The sequence below is a fragment of the Nesoenas mayeri genome (assembly GCF_963082525.1).
Source record: "Nesoenas mayeri genome assembly, chromosome: 14".
Classification (NCBI taxonomy): Eukaryota; Metazoa; Chordata; class Aves; order Columbiformes; family Columbidae; genus Nesoenas; species Nesoenas mayeri.
Window position 1 is genome coordinate 6,716,973 of NC_137556.1, and position 14,488 is coordinate 6,731,460.

At 42.3% G+C, this 14,488-nt stretch overlaps 1 protein-coding gene across 2 annotated transcripts in view; it reads left to right on the top strand.

Annotated features, from left to right (window-relative positions):
* Positions 1-6,170: 6,170 nt before the first annotated feature.
* The window catches only part of GLRA1 (glycine receptor alpha 1), a gene marked incomplete at both ends in the record, with an annotated part of 35,739 nt that continues 27,421 nt past the window's right edge, over positions 6,171-14,488 (top strand). For both annotated transcript variants that reach the window (XM_080353181.1, XM_080353182.1), the window contains one exon: positions 6,171-6,226. In XM_080353181.1, the coding sequence (XP_080209307.1) occupies positions 6,171-6,226 (56 nt within the window). The remainder of the gene's footprint in view (positions 6,227-14,488) is intronic.

A 14,488-nucleotide genomic window follows, 5' to 3' on the forward strand; every position in this document is an offset into this window, starting at 1 on the left:
TTCAGTAATCAAGCAGCAAATGCAAAGTGAGGCTGTGTCTGGTCATAGGCATGGAGATTTAATGAGGGGCTTGTGATTCCCCATGTCTCAGCCAAGCTGTTTCTCACCCTCAGTCTTTCATGCCCTCCCTGAAACCTAACAAAGCCTTTTCTTTTTGCCCAGCCTACATAAATCACTTTCGTCCAATTCAATTGCTGTGGTACAAAATTATTTTCATGGGGAGGGAAGGGTATATAAAAGAAAAAATACTGGCGTGGTGCAACATCATGAATGGACTTCAGTTTCTTTTCTCTCACTTATCCAAAGGAAATGCATAATAATACACCAATTTTTTTACCGTAAAGAATTGTATTGATGTATTGATGCATTGCGGGGGGGAGGGAGGCACAGAAATCAGAGCTAGCATATTTTTGCAAAAAAAATTTCCATTCTGTTTACAGCCCAGATTTTACAATTCTATTCCTTTTAATAAATACAGGTCACTGATGCTTAGCAGGAATTTGCAAAAGCTTTGCAACTTTCAACTATTCCAGGCACACAGCAGGTAAAGGCAGCGACAAAACTATACTGCAAAACTTGTAACCTGTAGCACTTTAGTGACCTTGCATTAGTTGAACTGTAGACAGAGAAGCTATCTGCCTTGAGAGTCATTAGAACCCATCATTATTTAAATATTTTTATGAGGGAAGAGAATTCATATTCTGATAGGAAAAAAACAAACAAACAAACAAAAACAAAAACAAAAAAAAAAACCAAACAAACCCAAATCTTAAAGTTAAAGCAAAAAGAATTATGATTTGGAGATTCAGTGTCCTTTTCCAACATAAGACTTTAGTAATACTCACTGTGCAAGAGAAAGGTCATTAATCATCAGTATCTTAGGAAAGTCAAGAGATTCCATTCATTGATGCTGGCAGCCATTTAGAGGAGGAGCCTCATCAAGTGGTGTGATCAAGTAGAGCGTGTACAAGATTGCATCAAAGAGGAGCATTCCCTTCATTCAGATTTGGCAGAAGACAAGTCATCAAAGATGACTATGCCAAATTCCTTTTGCTGAATCCAATGATTAGTCCACATTGTCTAATTCCCTTCATGAGCTGGTGAATAATATCACACAAAATGTACACAACAGAGCACACTGAACAAACTTTGCAGCTCCTCGGTGGATGAAATTTCGTGCAAGCCCTTTGCAAATAGTTGGCTGAGAGATGGCATGGAAGAGGGCTTGTACCTGTCATAGAGTTTGACTCAGCAGCCTGCGAAGAAATATATAGCCCAAGGCAATAACAAGCTACTTAGCAAGTATATTAAAATCCCTGTTCTGTCTTTCACCTGAGGCATGAAATACGGCACCTGAGGCAAGGTTTTTAGGTGAGGTAAGCATCTCAACTTGCACACAAACCAGCTGAGATTTTCAAATGGCACCTTTCACCTCCAGTAGAGTTTTCAAAAATAGTTATCAGTAAATCTAGTGCAGAAGTGCCCGTAGTAGCCCAACCCTACATCAGCTCTCTGCCTGAAACAAAGGGGTAAAATCAAGATGTTTTTATGAAAGCCAAACAAGTAGCTCATATCAGTGAAGCTCAAGTAAATTCTGCAAATCCACAGGGGCAGAGTTTCAAACAATAAAATAAAATGCAGCTTGGTAATAAGTCTTTTGCCTAATGACCTCTCAAAATCACTGCTTACCACACTAGGGAATAACTGCTTTGGGTGGCAATGAAGCAGCCAGAGCTACCATTCCGCATGAGTAAAATAACCTCAAAGTGTGTCCGCTAACTTGGACAATTCAAGAGAACACTGATACTGAAGCAAGAAACATGTTCTACCAGGGACAGATCCCTACTGATACATTACATCTCAGCAGTGCTATGAAACCTGAAGGCATCTCCAATGGGTGAAAAGCCTTTTCTTCTTCTAATGCGATGTGAAAAGCTGCCCTGTTATCAGCACTTCCCGGTGCATCGGAAACTGAGATCGTTAACAAGAGCAGTTCCATACCTCCCTTCAGAGCCAAAAAGCTTAATTGAAGTGGACGGAGGATCAGACCCTTTTTATTCATTAAAAGAAGAGGGATCTTACATGGCTTCTTTTTTTCTTTTAGATATCTGACATGCAAATATTTCCATTGCCAAGAGCCAAAAAAACAAAAACAAAAAACCCACAAAACACAATACCCCACACCAAACAAACAAACAAAACCAACAACAACAACAAAACCCACCACAACATACCAGGAAAAAAAACCCCACACAACAATGTAGCTGGTTTCTTTCACAAGTACCTGCACAGCCTGTAAGGAAGGAGGAGGATATGGAGGCCTCAGCAATTCTGTACAAGACACATCTACTTGACTACTAGACACATTTATGAGAACATAAATGTTGTATATAGTAACAACACCTTGTGTGTGTGGGTGGATGTGCATGGCTGTAAAAACCTTCCTCAGCTCAAAGTATCAAGGTAAGTTTTGCTCCAGCTTAAAAGAAGAGAAAGAAAAAAAAAAAGTAGTTGGTAGACACATTTCTGGCCCCTAGTTCCTGGTTACACAGAATTCAGTCCAATCCATTGGTTGTTGCACCAGTGATGTTTCACTGCTGGCCACAACTTTTAAAAGATTGACCAGCTCCTAAAAGTTTATATGTAAATACCGACCTCTTAAATGAGATGACATTTTATCCTACTCCAGCAGTTACCCTGCAAAAACCATCTTTGTGGTATCTTACATTGAACAAAATTCATCACTCACAGCCCAGAATGAAGATAACACAGAAGCCTCCCAGACAATTCCACCTACAGTGAGCTTTATAAGACTCGTCACTTTGAAACAAACTGATAAATACAAGGTGAAAACAAAAGTAGCTTCAATTAAGACCCTCACTTGGCATCACTGTAAATTATCTTCAACTCTGTCATTTGTACAAGTGCCAAAGAAAGACAAATGCCTTTCGAAACCGTTTGGATTCTGCTTGAAAAAATAAGAAACCTGGCAAGTAAATAGTCTAAAAAAAAAAAAATCACAACACACTACAGCAAAACTAAGCAGAGAGAGCTAAACTGAACTGAAGAGCAAGGCAGGACAGATCCAGGGAGAGGAGTTCTGCCAACCAGCACCTGATGATTGGGGTTACTTATAGTAACAGTGATAAAATTTACTTCCAGCCATTATTAGATCTTCAGTTCATCTGCCCTTAGCTTCTCAGAGAGCAAGAAGCAGCTAAAAATCAGGCACGGTACCAAACCAATGTGGGTAACTTCACCATGGATATCCCTATGGACAGGTTTCAATAGGAGTTGGTTGGCTGTTGGTTGGACATTGCTCCCTGATCTAAGTCATCTTGATTCCTAGACCTGCTCCAAACATCTGTTGCAACCTATTTTTGCCTCTGTTTCCCCAAATAATAGAGCAAGTACCACCCCTATTTCTCTCCAGTAAGAAGAAATGTTTGAATCTCAGCAGAACGATCATCAGGCCCACACAAATCATTCAGTCACCATCATCACCAGGATACATGACAGCAAAGCAGATCAGATCTTTCCCTGGAAAAGGCAGTTCTGAGGCTCTTTGACAGGAACAGTTGTGAGGCTTCTTTGTGTTGATACACACAGATTCATCTGTTCTTGATCTCATGCACAGCCACCCTACTCTCCAGACCCAAGGTAGTACAAGGAGAGCAAGTGAGGACAAAAGGAAACAAGTCCAGATACCTTCGGTATCAAGAATATTAAACTTACAACCAAGGAAGAAAACATATTAGACAGTCAAATCTCTTAAAACACCCATTTCTAAGGGAACCAGAAGGCTGACTTGCCTCTAGATTTAACCCACAAATGCCAAGAAATTATTCTGCTGCCTGCTCTTTGTTGTGCTTCCCAGTAAAAATGCAGGGAAATACCATTTCTCTGTCATTGTGTGAGTCCTGCTAACATTGCCAGTTTGGAGTTCCTCCTCTGGTCTGTCAACACACTGGGGGTTAGAAAAACACAGTAACAGCCGCTTATCCATGTGGGGATAAATACCAGGAGAGCAAGTATAGTGAGGTGCCAACAAGCAGCAGACAGGAAAGACTACAAGGAATTGCAACCCCAGGAACCTCTGTGAGTTGAAATCAGAGCCTGTTATTAATCTAGCTAGATGTTGAAACCCAGTAGCTGGAGTAAATCAGAATAAACTCCTTGTGTATCAATGGCTAGAAACCAAACAGGTCTTTCCTCCCTTTTCTTCTGAATGATAACCCAAAAGACATTTCTGTCTGATTAAATAAGTAAACATCCTACTTCAAAATAAATAAAAACAGGTCAAAACATCAGGTGAATTTTAGTATAGCAATAAGATCCTTTGAGATACAACCCAAAGTGAAAAGAAAAACTTAGTTATTACCTAGCCTGGGGAGCTACAGTAGTGGTGGAACAAGCAGTCCATTTCACCTCCACAGCTAAAAAGGGGTTAAAAGTGACTGTTTCTTCGCCATAGTGATTTTTGAAAAGCACAGGACAAGTAAACAAAACAGAACTTAGAGAAGAAAAATTCTGTTACACTGGGGCGAGAGAGAAGAAAGAAATCCTATATGATTGAGGAGACCTAAATTTTAAATTCAGTTCTCAGAAGATGATGAGAAGCAGAGCGACACGCTGACAAAGTGACTAAGAAGCCCATTCCTCCCCAGCCAACACACTCAGCACCCTGTGAGCACAGCTGAGCCCAGGATGTTTGAGCTGCAATAAGAAATGCTTCTTACCTGCCCTGGCCTTGATGGCTCTGGTGTTTGCCAACCTCTTTACAAAACCAAATGCAAAATAAGGGGAAAAAAAAAGTGAAAAGGCAAAAACAAACAAAAAAAAGGCAACACAGAGACGTTCCTTAAAAGCCAACAGCAACATAGACCAACTGCTAGCCAAGCAGGTCCTCCACGAGATGGAGACTTAAGGCATGTTACGCTTGCCCTGTCAAGGGAGACGATTTCACAGACTTCTTAAAAAGACAGCAAATCGGGTTAAAAAAATTGAAATAAACCAAAACGTATCAGCGCTTCAAAGGTTAACAGCTTCTGCGGAACAGCATGCGTTTATCCAACCACGTTCCTGAGTATTTTTTTTAGCCCCAAGACCAATGAGCACAGCTAAGAGGAGGGCCTTGGGATGGTGGAGAGGCTGAGTTACCCCCTCCCCTCTGCCTTCCCTCGTCTCCACCTCCCCCCTCCTTTTTTTTTTTTCTTTTTTTTTTTTTTTTTTTTTTTTTTTTTTTTTTAGTTTGGTAAATTAATGCAGCAAGAAACTCCCAAGATCTGGCGAGTCCTAGCAGGGGGGAGAGGGCAGAGGGGAAATGAGATGCATTAGGAGGACACTGAGCCACTTTCTTTCTGAGCACAATGGGAGTGCTTCCCAAGAAACTTCCCTTTCACTTCCCTCTGCTCTAGCCCTGAGCAATGGGACACCTTCCCTACAGCAGCAATAACTTATTCGGGAGGAAAACAGCCCAGGAAGCAGGAATCAACAGCAGCCGCACGGCGGACAGGAAAGCGAGACAACCGGGACTGCAGCACGGCTCCACACAGACAAATTCCTGTGGATGTAATTAGGAAGACACCCGGCTAGCGACGGAGATTAAAGCCCCGGGTTATTGTTGAGGGTCGTCCCCCCCGCCCCCATCCTACCCTCACCACCCTGATGGCAAACCTACACCCCCTGCGTCTTCCCCTCTTGCCAGCCTGATGTCCGGAGCCGGATCCCGCTGAAGGGAGATTTCGGTGCGGGAAAGCCTGCTCCTCCGGCCCCGAGCACCACTGCAGTGGCGGTGGCGGGGGCACAGGCGGAGAGGCGGGACGAGCCCAGGCAGCGCCGGTGCGGAGCGGAGCGGAGCCGCCGGCCGCTGGGCAGGCGCCCGCGGAGCGCCGCGCTCCGCCGCTGTCCAGGGTGCTGATCGGGAGGGGCGCCCGGTAGCGCTGTCCAGGGTGCTGACCCAAGCCGCCCGCCCTGTTACTGCCCGGGGTGCCGACCGGAGCCTCCCCCGGCCTTCCCCCTGCCAAGCCTGCCTGCCGAGGGTTGCTCGCTCTCCACACCCATTCTCCCCAAGTGCCGGGTTACTTTATTGGCCAACCCCACCGGCCCACCCTCACGGAGTACAAAAAAAAAGAAAAAAAAAGACCGCACTAACTGCGAGAACTGGAAAAATGTGCAACGTCAACGCGCTTGGAGTCTACGTGTGGGAGACGATCGTTTTCTTCAGGTAAGGCTCGGCTTTACGGGAGGAGTGTGTGCACAGCAGGTGCTGCTGGGCTGCCCTGCCGTGCCCACCCCAAGCTCAGGGCACAGCCTCTAGGTAAAGCCTCAGACTTAGGAAAGAGGGATTCTGACTTTTTCGAGCTGCCTTTTCGCCTCCCCTCGGTTACCCGAGAGTGGCTATGGCACAGTCCCGGGCTCGGGACTTTCCGCGGCTTTGGGAGTTACTCCGTTTAATTAGCACCGCAATCTCGCTAACCGCAGTGCTGAAAACATCGACCCCGGCTGGTTGCAAAGTGACAACTAGTGGCGGCTGGGAATGCTGCACTTGAATTTGCCCGGGTAAATATTCCCAACTCGCCCCCTTCCCCATCCTCAGATTGCAGGTTAAGGTGAGTTCCGTGGGATGCTCTCACTGCTTTAGCTCTGTTATCTGGAGAAATCGAGAGACTCTCTTTCAAGGAGTGCTCATTCTGCCTCCACAGCTTGCTATGTCTACAGTCACTCAAAGCAAAGAATCGCCTTCCTTCCCAACTGTGTTTTTCTTTCACGTTGTTTCCAAGACCCTTCCCTTGTAGAATCTATATTAAAGTCAAAGTAGGTGTGGGGAGCTTTTTGCTATCATAACCCTTATCAACTAGGTGTATTTTGACTCCAGTTTAGATGTGTTCAGTTTCTCATTAAGGTTAAGGTAGGAGAAGGAACAGTTTTAGTCTTAAAGAATTGTTTCTGGTCCATATCCCCTTGCAGTGTTTTTATTAAATGGACAAAAATAAATACTAGAGGGTAGAAGCTCTTCTGTATTTGCATGAATAACACAGCCTCCTGTAACAAGTGATAGATGACATATACATGCAATTGAAAAAAAAACAAAACACCCTTCTTGCACTACCCAAACTTGCTCAGTCTTAGACTTCATTTCAGTTGCGTGGCTCTTACTTCTGCATTTGTGTATTTCATCTTAACATGAAAAAACCAGACATTGCTTACATATACATCACTGATGTAATACTTATTATTTTATGAATCACGGCAGACCCGCTGATACTGGCTAGACTTTTCTAGCTAGCGGTCTCTTTCCTTTTGAACACTAAAACCTTTCCAGGCATAAAAATACAAATATCCTTACTTTTCCTGTAATTCCACAGAAAAATCACAGCAAAATTGTAACATGAACTCAAAGCATTTAATGTTTATCTGTTAGGCAAATCAAGAAAGAATGTCTAGAAATAACTAAAAACATCAATATCTGAAAAGCAACGCACAACAGCCAATACTTCAGAGCCATCCTTTCTCATCCTAGTCACAAGTGTGAAGCAGAACTGCATAATATAATGGGGTGGACTAAAAGGAAGCATATCTACGTGCAATGAACTCTTTAGTTAAACCGTGTTAAACCACAGAGACTTAAAACAACAACAACAAGAAAACAAACACCACACCACCAAAACCATACACAAACGCTCTGGAATGTTGTCCATAAATAACCTAGAAGGTAAAAAGAAAACAAAACAGCCACACAAACAAAAAGAATGCATTTCCAGGCTTGAGATTCCTATGGCCCTGTCATTAGAGCACCTGACAGATTCTACACTGAACTGCCTGAACAAGTGAAATTGATACATACTTGTCTTGCTAATCCTGTTCTATGATGCACACTTACGTATCATAAGTGTGCACATGAATCATGCAACACATGTGAGCACTTACAGATTCTCAGCACATCAATGAAAGTCATGGGCATTCAGAACCTTGATAAACCAGTCCCTTCAGGTTCTAATCTAAATGTTTACACTGTTATAAATTATATATATAGGCATATACCTACAGGTACTATATATGATTGTGTCATATAGTATTTAAAAAAAAACAACAACTATTTCTGGAAGTTTCAGTCTTTCTGAAATTAAGAAAATTTGAAAATGCTTTAATTCAATTATAGGAAGATGTTGAAACCAAATTGTTTTGTGTACCGCAATAATTTCCAAAACAAGGAAAAAAACCTCAGCAATTCCTGCTCAGAACTGACTCTGAGCAATGTTTATTTTCTTCTGCTTTGTGCTATGTGTTCAATTTATTACAGGCCAAAAGTCTACCAGCCTTTCTGGTCCAGGAATAGCTTTGCTATTTCAGTTTCCGTAAGTGAAATTTATTCATTAACAGTCATTCATAAATTTAGTGTGCCAACTACTCCAGCACTCAGTCACACATAATGTTTAAAAAACCTACAAGCTGATAATCCAATAATCCATAAGAGGAGTATGCATTGCTTCAAATTACAGGGTGTACCACACTTCTCTGTCAGCCTGTCAAAAATATTCTGGAAACAGTATCCACTATATGTGGACAAAAACACCACAAAAATAAAGAAAAATCCAAAGTCCCAAAGGAAAATAAGCAGCCAATATAGGAAATAAGACTAGATCTGTTGCTTAACAAAAACGTCTTTCACCAGCCTTTTAAAAAACAAGACCCCGTGGGAAAGAGTAACAGCTGGTGTGTGAATGCAAACATTATGGTATTGCCAATATGATATTTGCTTCTGTTACAGTTGGGGTGTTTTAGAAGGAATTTATGGTAAATGGCTTATTCTGACATGCCTGCCTTTATGGAAGAGCATTTCCCATTTTACTACCTGCCTTCTCGGACTGCAGTCACTTAGCTGTGACTAAGACATTCACTGAGAACCTGGGATGAGGCAGGGATGGAAGAGGAGCTGTGGGATGAAGAGGGTCTTCTGACAGACAAGCTGCTTGACCAAGCTTTCCTTACACATGTGTCCGCAAGGCAAAATTCTATTTCTTGAAAATAAAAATAGACTGGTAGTATTTACACAGGGACTTCCAGATGTCCTGCTTATTTCTGTGGAGACACAGACAAACATTCTCCCAAAGCCTAACTACATACACTGTCTGCTCATACCCTGCTTCAGTCGTGAATTCCTTCATGCAGAACAAAAAGCTACCTCTACCCTGTGCTGATCTTTCCTGGTCTTTCTGTTGTACTACAGCATTTTAATAGATGTAGTGGTCCAGCAAAAAACACTGCATAAACCTGGGGTAGGAATGTACCTTGTACAAGTTAAGAGATAAAAGCCTAGAACTGTTGCCTTGCTCAACTGGACTCTGTCCTGTGCAGCTTTGAAATTGTATGGGCCTGATTCTTATCCTAATTGCACTTCTGTATATCAGGAACCAGCATCATTACTGTCAAGGTCAGAGCTGGCCCCTTCTGAACAGCAAACTGTCAGGTCACAGGAGCGACTCAAGGCTCCTGCTCCAAGCGATTCACAGGCTGAAAGTTGCTGCCAGGCTCAAACCCTACCGGCTTGCTCTAACCGGCATTTTTGTATTCCCTCCTTTCAGCAACAGAGCTCTTTTAAAACAATCAGAAGATGCCATTGTGAATATGAGGTGTCTTAACTTTGTGGAAATAAAGACTTTTTCCAAAAACAAACTTGACAAGTAGGTGATTGGAGAGCTGCTGATTTCAGCCCCTTGAAAATATAGCAGAAGAAAAGGCAGAGAAAGGAAAATAAGAATAGCATACATGTTATCTCCAAACCTTCTGCAATAGCTCTGCAGTGCTAGATAGCATTACAGAGGTAACTGAATGAAGCACTAGGCAGAGACTTCCAGAGCCACAAGTTAAGCAACATAGCAGAAATTCTTAGTAGTTAGAGTATTTTCCTCCCACTAACTAAAATCTACTAGAAGCTGTGCCTTATGACCTGTTGTGCCTCTGCCAACTCTGTCGGCTTCTCCAGGAAATAGAAATGATTTAGCAAAGACTTGGACTACATGCCTCTAAGCAGCAAAGGGGCCCCTCACTATTTTAAGTGTCTCAGATTTAATAGCTCAGACAAAAGGCTGAAATGTTCATTCTGCTACTGACCAAGTGATTCAAATCAAAAAGCACTTGTAAGCAACAGCAAACTGCAGTTCCCCTGTTCTTGAGCTAACACTTTCCTTGTTGGCTTGTGACATTCATCTCACCAAAGCCTCATGAGCTGACCCGGATAAGAAAGGATGCCAGCATCAGAATTAATATGTTAATCAACATCCGAAATTAAATTACTTTATTATCCCAGCACTGACCAGTGATCATGTCTGTGATAGAAAGCCAGCAGAGAAGCCTGTTCTCATTTCATCCTAACTTGCAGGTTAAAAGAGCTCTCCAGATTTCAGTACTGGGAATGAGATGTCAGACAACCTAATGAATACAACTGCTATTTAGGTAGTGATGAAAGACAATTATTTAAAAAAAAAAAAACAAAAAAACTATGCTTTAAAATCACAACACCCAGATCAAAACCACAACATTTAAATATGTCAAATCATCTAAATCTATTCACCAAGTTTCACTTGCTCATTTTCTATGATGTGGAGCTTTTCTAAGAATCCCAAGGTGATCAGTATTTGGACAACAGATAGTCTGATGATACATTTTGACTTCTATCTGTTTTATTTGCTTGTATCAGCTCTCACTGTTGTGGCACATTAAATCAGGGTTCACTATTTCCAGTAAATCACCCTTCTGATCTGCTATCGTTACCTTGCATACTTTCTGTTGACCTTTGTCTGTCAGCAAGAGCACCTTGTTTTCTATTCTTATGAAGTATAGTTACACCCCTGCTGCTCCAGTGCAAGGCAACGGAAGGACCGTTAGCAGCCATGCCCAGACAACTCGACATCAGGCTGTTTGGTTGCTGTGTTCTAGACCTACTTGCACAGCCCAGAAAAGACCAACTTTTACACTGCAGTCAGCATAACAAAATATTGCTAATTCAGTAGGCCAGTTCCCCTTACAGAAGCCAGTAAGTTAAAAAAAAAAAATAACGCCTCTTCTTTATTTGTGTCACCCTTCCCCCACGTTATCCAAACAATTCACATTTGTGTTTACAAAGCCAGAGACTGTTTCTCTCCAGGGGAAACAGTTTAGATTGACATTTCTTAGCTAAGGTGATTGGCTAGTGGAAAACAATGTAGTCCCTTTAACCTTTGGGCAAACTGCTGATATGGTCCTGGAGGTATGCATTGATCACACTGGTGCTGTAGATCAGAAACACACCTCCAAGCTGCTCCTAAATATCTACTGATACTTCAGGAGACTGATGCACAGAAACTGAAAACACAGAAATACAGCTTTTGTACTCTCAGTAAGGCCAAAGCAAAGAGAGGGCCTGCAGAGACTGGAAATAGATGGAGACAGATGCACCCATCATTTACACACGCCGAGCACTCCCCATTATGCAGGCAATTATTTCATCCGTATAATGCACCATGGTAAGCTGCTGATTTCGGGACTGCACCACATCTGGCTGGTACATAGACACAGTTGGCATCCTGTAAATATATCTCTGTTGGATCTAAGTGCCAGCTGAGAAAAGCAAGAGAAATCTTAATTTACCAAATCCTATGAAATTTGGATTTTAAGAGCGAGGGGGAAACAAAGGATCAGACTTTTGCACCTGCTTTCCTTTTGATTTCCCTCCATCCTTCCACTGTGGCTCACAGCCCATTAGGAAAACAAACAAACAAACAAAGACAAGACAAAAAGCCCAAATGCCTTAACAGACATCCAGGGAACACTCTTGTTTGTATCAGTGCCACAGTTCAGGGTGGGTGAAAAGGGGGGAAAAAACTACCACGAGGTTGCCAAGACAAGGAGTGTCGCATGCACAGAACAGCAGGGCTTGCAGTGCAATCAATCATCGCACACGCTGCCTTCAGACGAAAGCAGCTGCTGGCAGCTCCCCCCACGCGCTTGCCCTGCAAGCGATGCCTGTGCCTATGAACACTCATCCAGGACGGGGATCCTGCCCTCCAGCCCCAGCAGGGCTGGACCAAACTCACAAATCCATAAATAGCAACAGAACCGGGATCAACAGTGGATGAGGCCACTGTCGTATGCGTTTGGTTCAGCAGTAAAATGCAGCTGAGCCAGGAATAATGCAGAAAGTCAAAATTAATCACTTCTCACCTTTACCCAATTTGCTTTGAATTTTTTTTCTTCTTTTATTTTAGATGATGCAAGTAAAAAGATGCTTTGTATAAAGCCCCAGGCTCAGGTCCCTCCTCCTCTCTCTTAAGGAGAAGGTATAAAACCTAAAAGCATGTGAGGGTCAGTTGTTATTAGCACCCCTTAAAAAAAATCCTGGGTTCCAAATGCCTTTGTTGGTTCAATAGCCCCCACATGAAAAAGGACAAGTCCCCTACTACAGCAGGATCTGTGCACCACATGTATTACTGCAGTTGGGAGTAGGGAGGTAAGGTGATCTGAATTCCTGGGTGAGGCAGCTTTTTCTTATCTTGTAAGAACTGCAAAGACAGGCTGTGGACAAAAAAGTGACTTTTTGGGGTTATCTTTACAATTGTGTCTCTTTGTTTGCTCCCAGTGCTTTTACCCTCTGGAAGCAGTGCTGAGCAGGGCAATAGTTCCTCGCATATACACACACACTGACCTTTTTCCTGCACTAGAGCCCACAATATCCAATTTACAAACCAAAACATGTGTTCGACCTCTCCTTCCACCCCATGTGCCTGAGAATCATGAGCATCCTCCAGCTTCCAGCCCCATCCATCACATCCTGACACAGAGCTATGGGCTTAGAAATCATCTCCCAGCAGTGTGGCTGACAAAGTACAAGCCTCATCAAACACAACCTGCTCTCCTGCACCAACGTGGGCCCTGCAGCGCTGCCAGGGTTGAAAAGCTTCTCTTTTATTTGTTAGGGAGCTGAAGAGACTGAATTCAGTGGGGCATCTGGGGTGGGGAGGAGAAGACCCCTCCTGGGCAGGGGAACCAGAGCTTAGCCATTCATTTCACAAGCTACATTTCATTATGGTTCATGAATAAACTGATAAATTACACCAGGAATCACAGACAGCATAGAGGGAACATTCATCTCCAGCAGGGTGTTTGCATTGCAATAACAACTAATCCTATCAGAAAACATCAAAATGAGCTCTCTTATCACACAACTCCTTTTACACAATACAAACCACACACAGCCCCAGTTTTACTGTGGGTAGGACCCACAATTTTATGGGTAGGTAATACATGTTAGCTCAGGAGGCCTTTTCAAAAGATGTGTAGCAAGAAGTTCCAGAAGATAAAAATCCACCACCACTCTGCACTGCATGTTATCTCTCTTTTAAAATAATTCTATTCATATCACCGCTGATTTATCAAAAAAGAAAAAAGCAGTTACAATATTCTTATCCAATCTTAACAAGCAACATAAATCCTTAAACTAAAACTAATTTTTAAAAAGCTGCCGTAGCAAACTATTTGAACTGATGAAAACACGACTGATAGCATGACTGCAGAGCTATAGATAGAAGAGCATCCACAATTTCTCATAATTCTCTGACATTTGTCTGGTCTGTGATCTAAAACCTTCTGATGTCAATTGAGGTTCCCACTTCTCTCCATCCAAAGACTAAATCAAGAGCACATCGGTGAAGAGAATGTTGTTACCTAGAATATAAGCCCTGTCTCATAAAAGATGTTTTCCCCCTTATTTAGTGCATTTGAGAAGGTGGTTTATGCATAACTTTAAATAGTCCCCCAACTTTAAAGGGAATATTCAGTATGTATGATGCTAGACACATGCTTTTGTCTTTGCAGGGACTTTTTTTCCTTTGTTTTTCCATGAAAAATGCAATTATGAATTTTTTAAAAACCCTTCAGTATATGCACATGTAAGCATCAACGCTAGTGCTGGATTCATTTCACAAGTAATTAAAAGCTGAGCATTTACTAATGATTTGTGCGAGTTGCATTTTCAAACCTGTCGTAGTGGCTTAAGATCACACATCTCCAGAAAGTCACTGCTTGTGCTCCAAGAGCTGTAGATGCTTCTGGAAGAGGGATTAGTTTAAAATGTCATTAGAATGCCCGTGGCTCAAAACTTAATTTAACACATGCTTTTTTTAAAATACGCAATAAGCAAGAGTGACCACTCAACATATGAGAGTTTGAATGCCATCCTTGTAAGAGCAGGGATCTTCCATACAATTGAGCACTATTCCTATGTGATTCGTTGGTCTTGCTGTGTTCTTCCCATCCCAACTATATAGAACATGCAGATTTCTACCTCCTGTCACTGATCATCTGGTCATTTATTATCTTCTTATTGCTCTGCCCAGGCAGCGTCAGCAATTATTCTGAGTATTGGTGTCTTTCCATAGAGTTAATCAGTGTAATTGGGATGTTTTATAGTTTTAGGCAGGGTGTTTTGCCATATAGGGTAGGATACATGAGC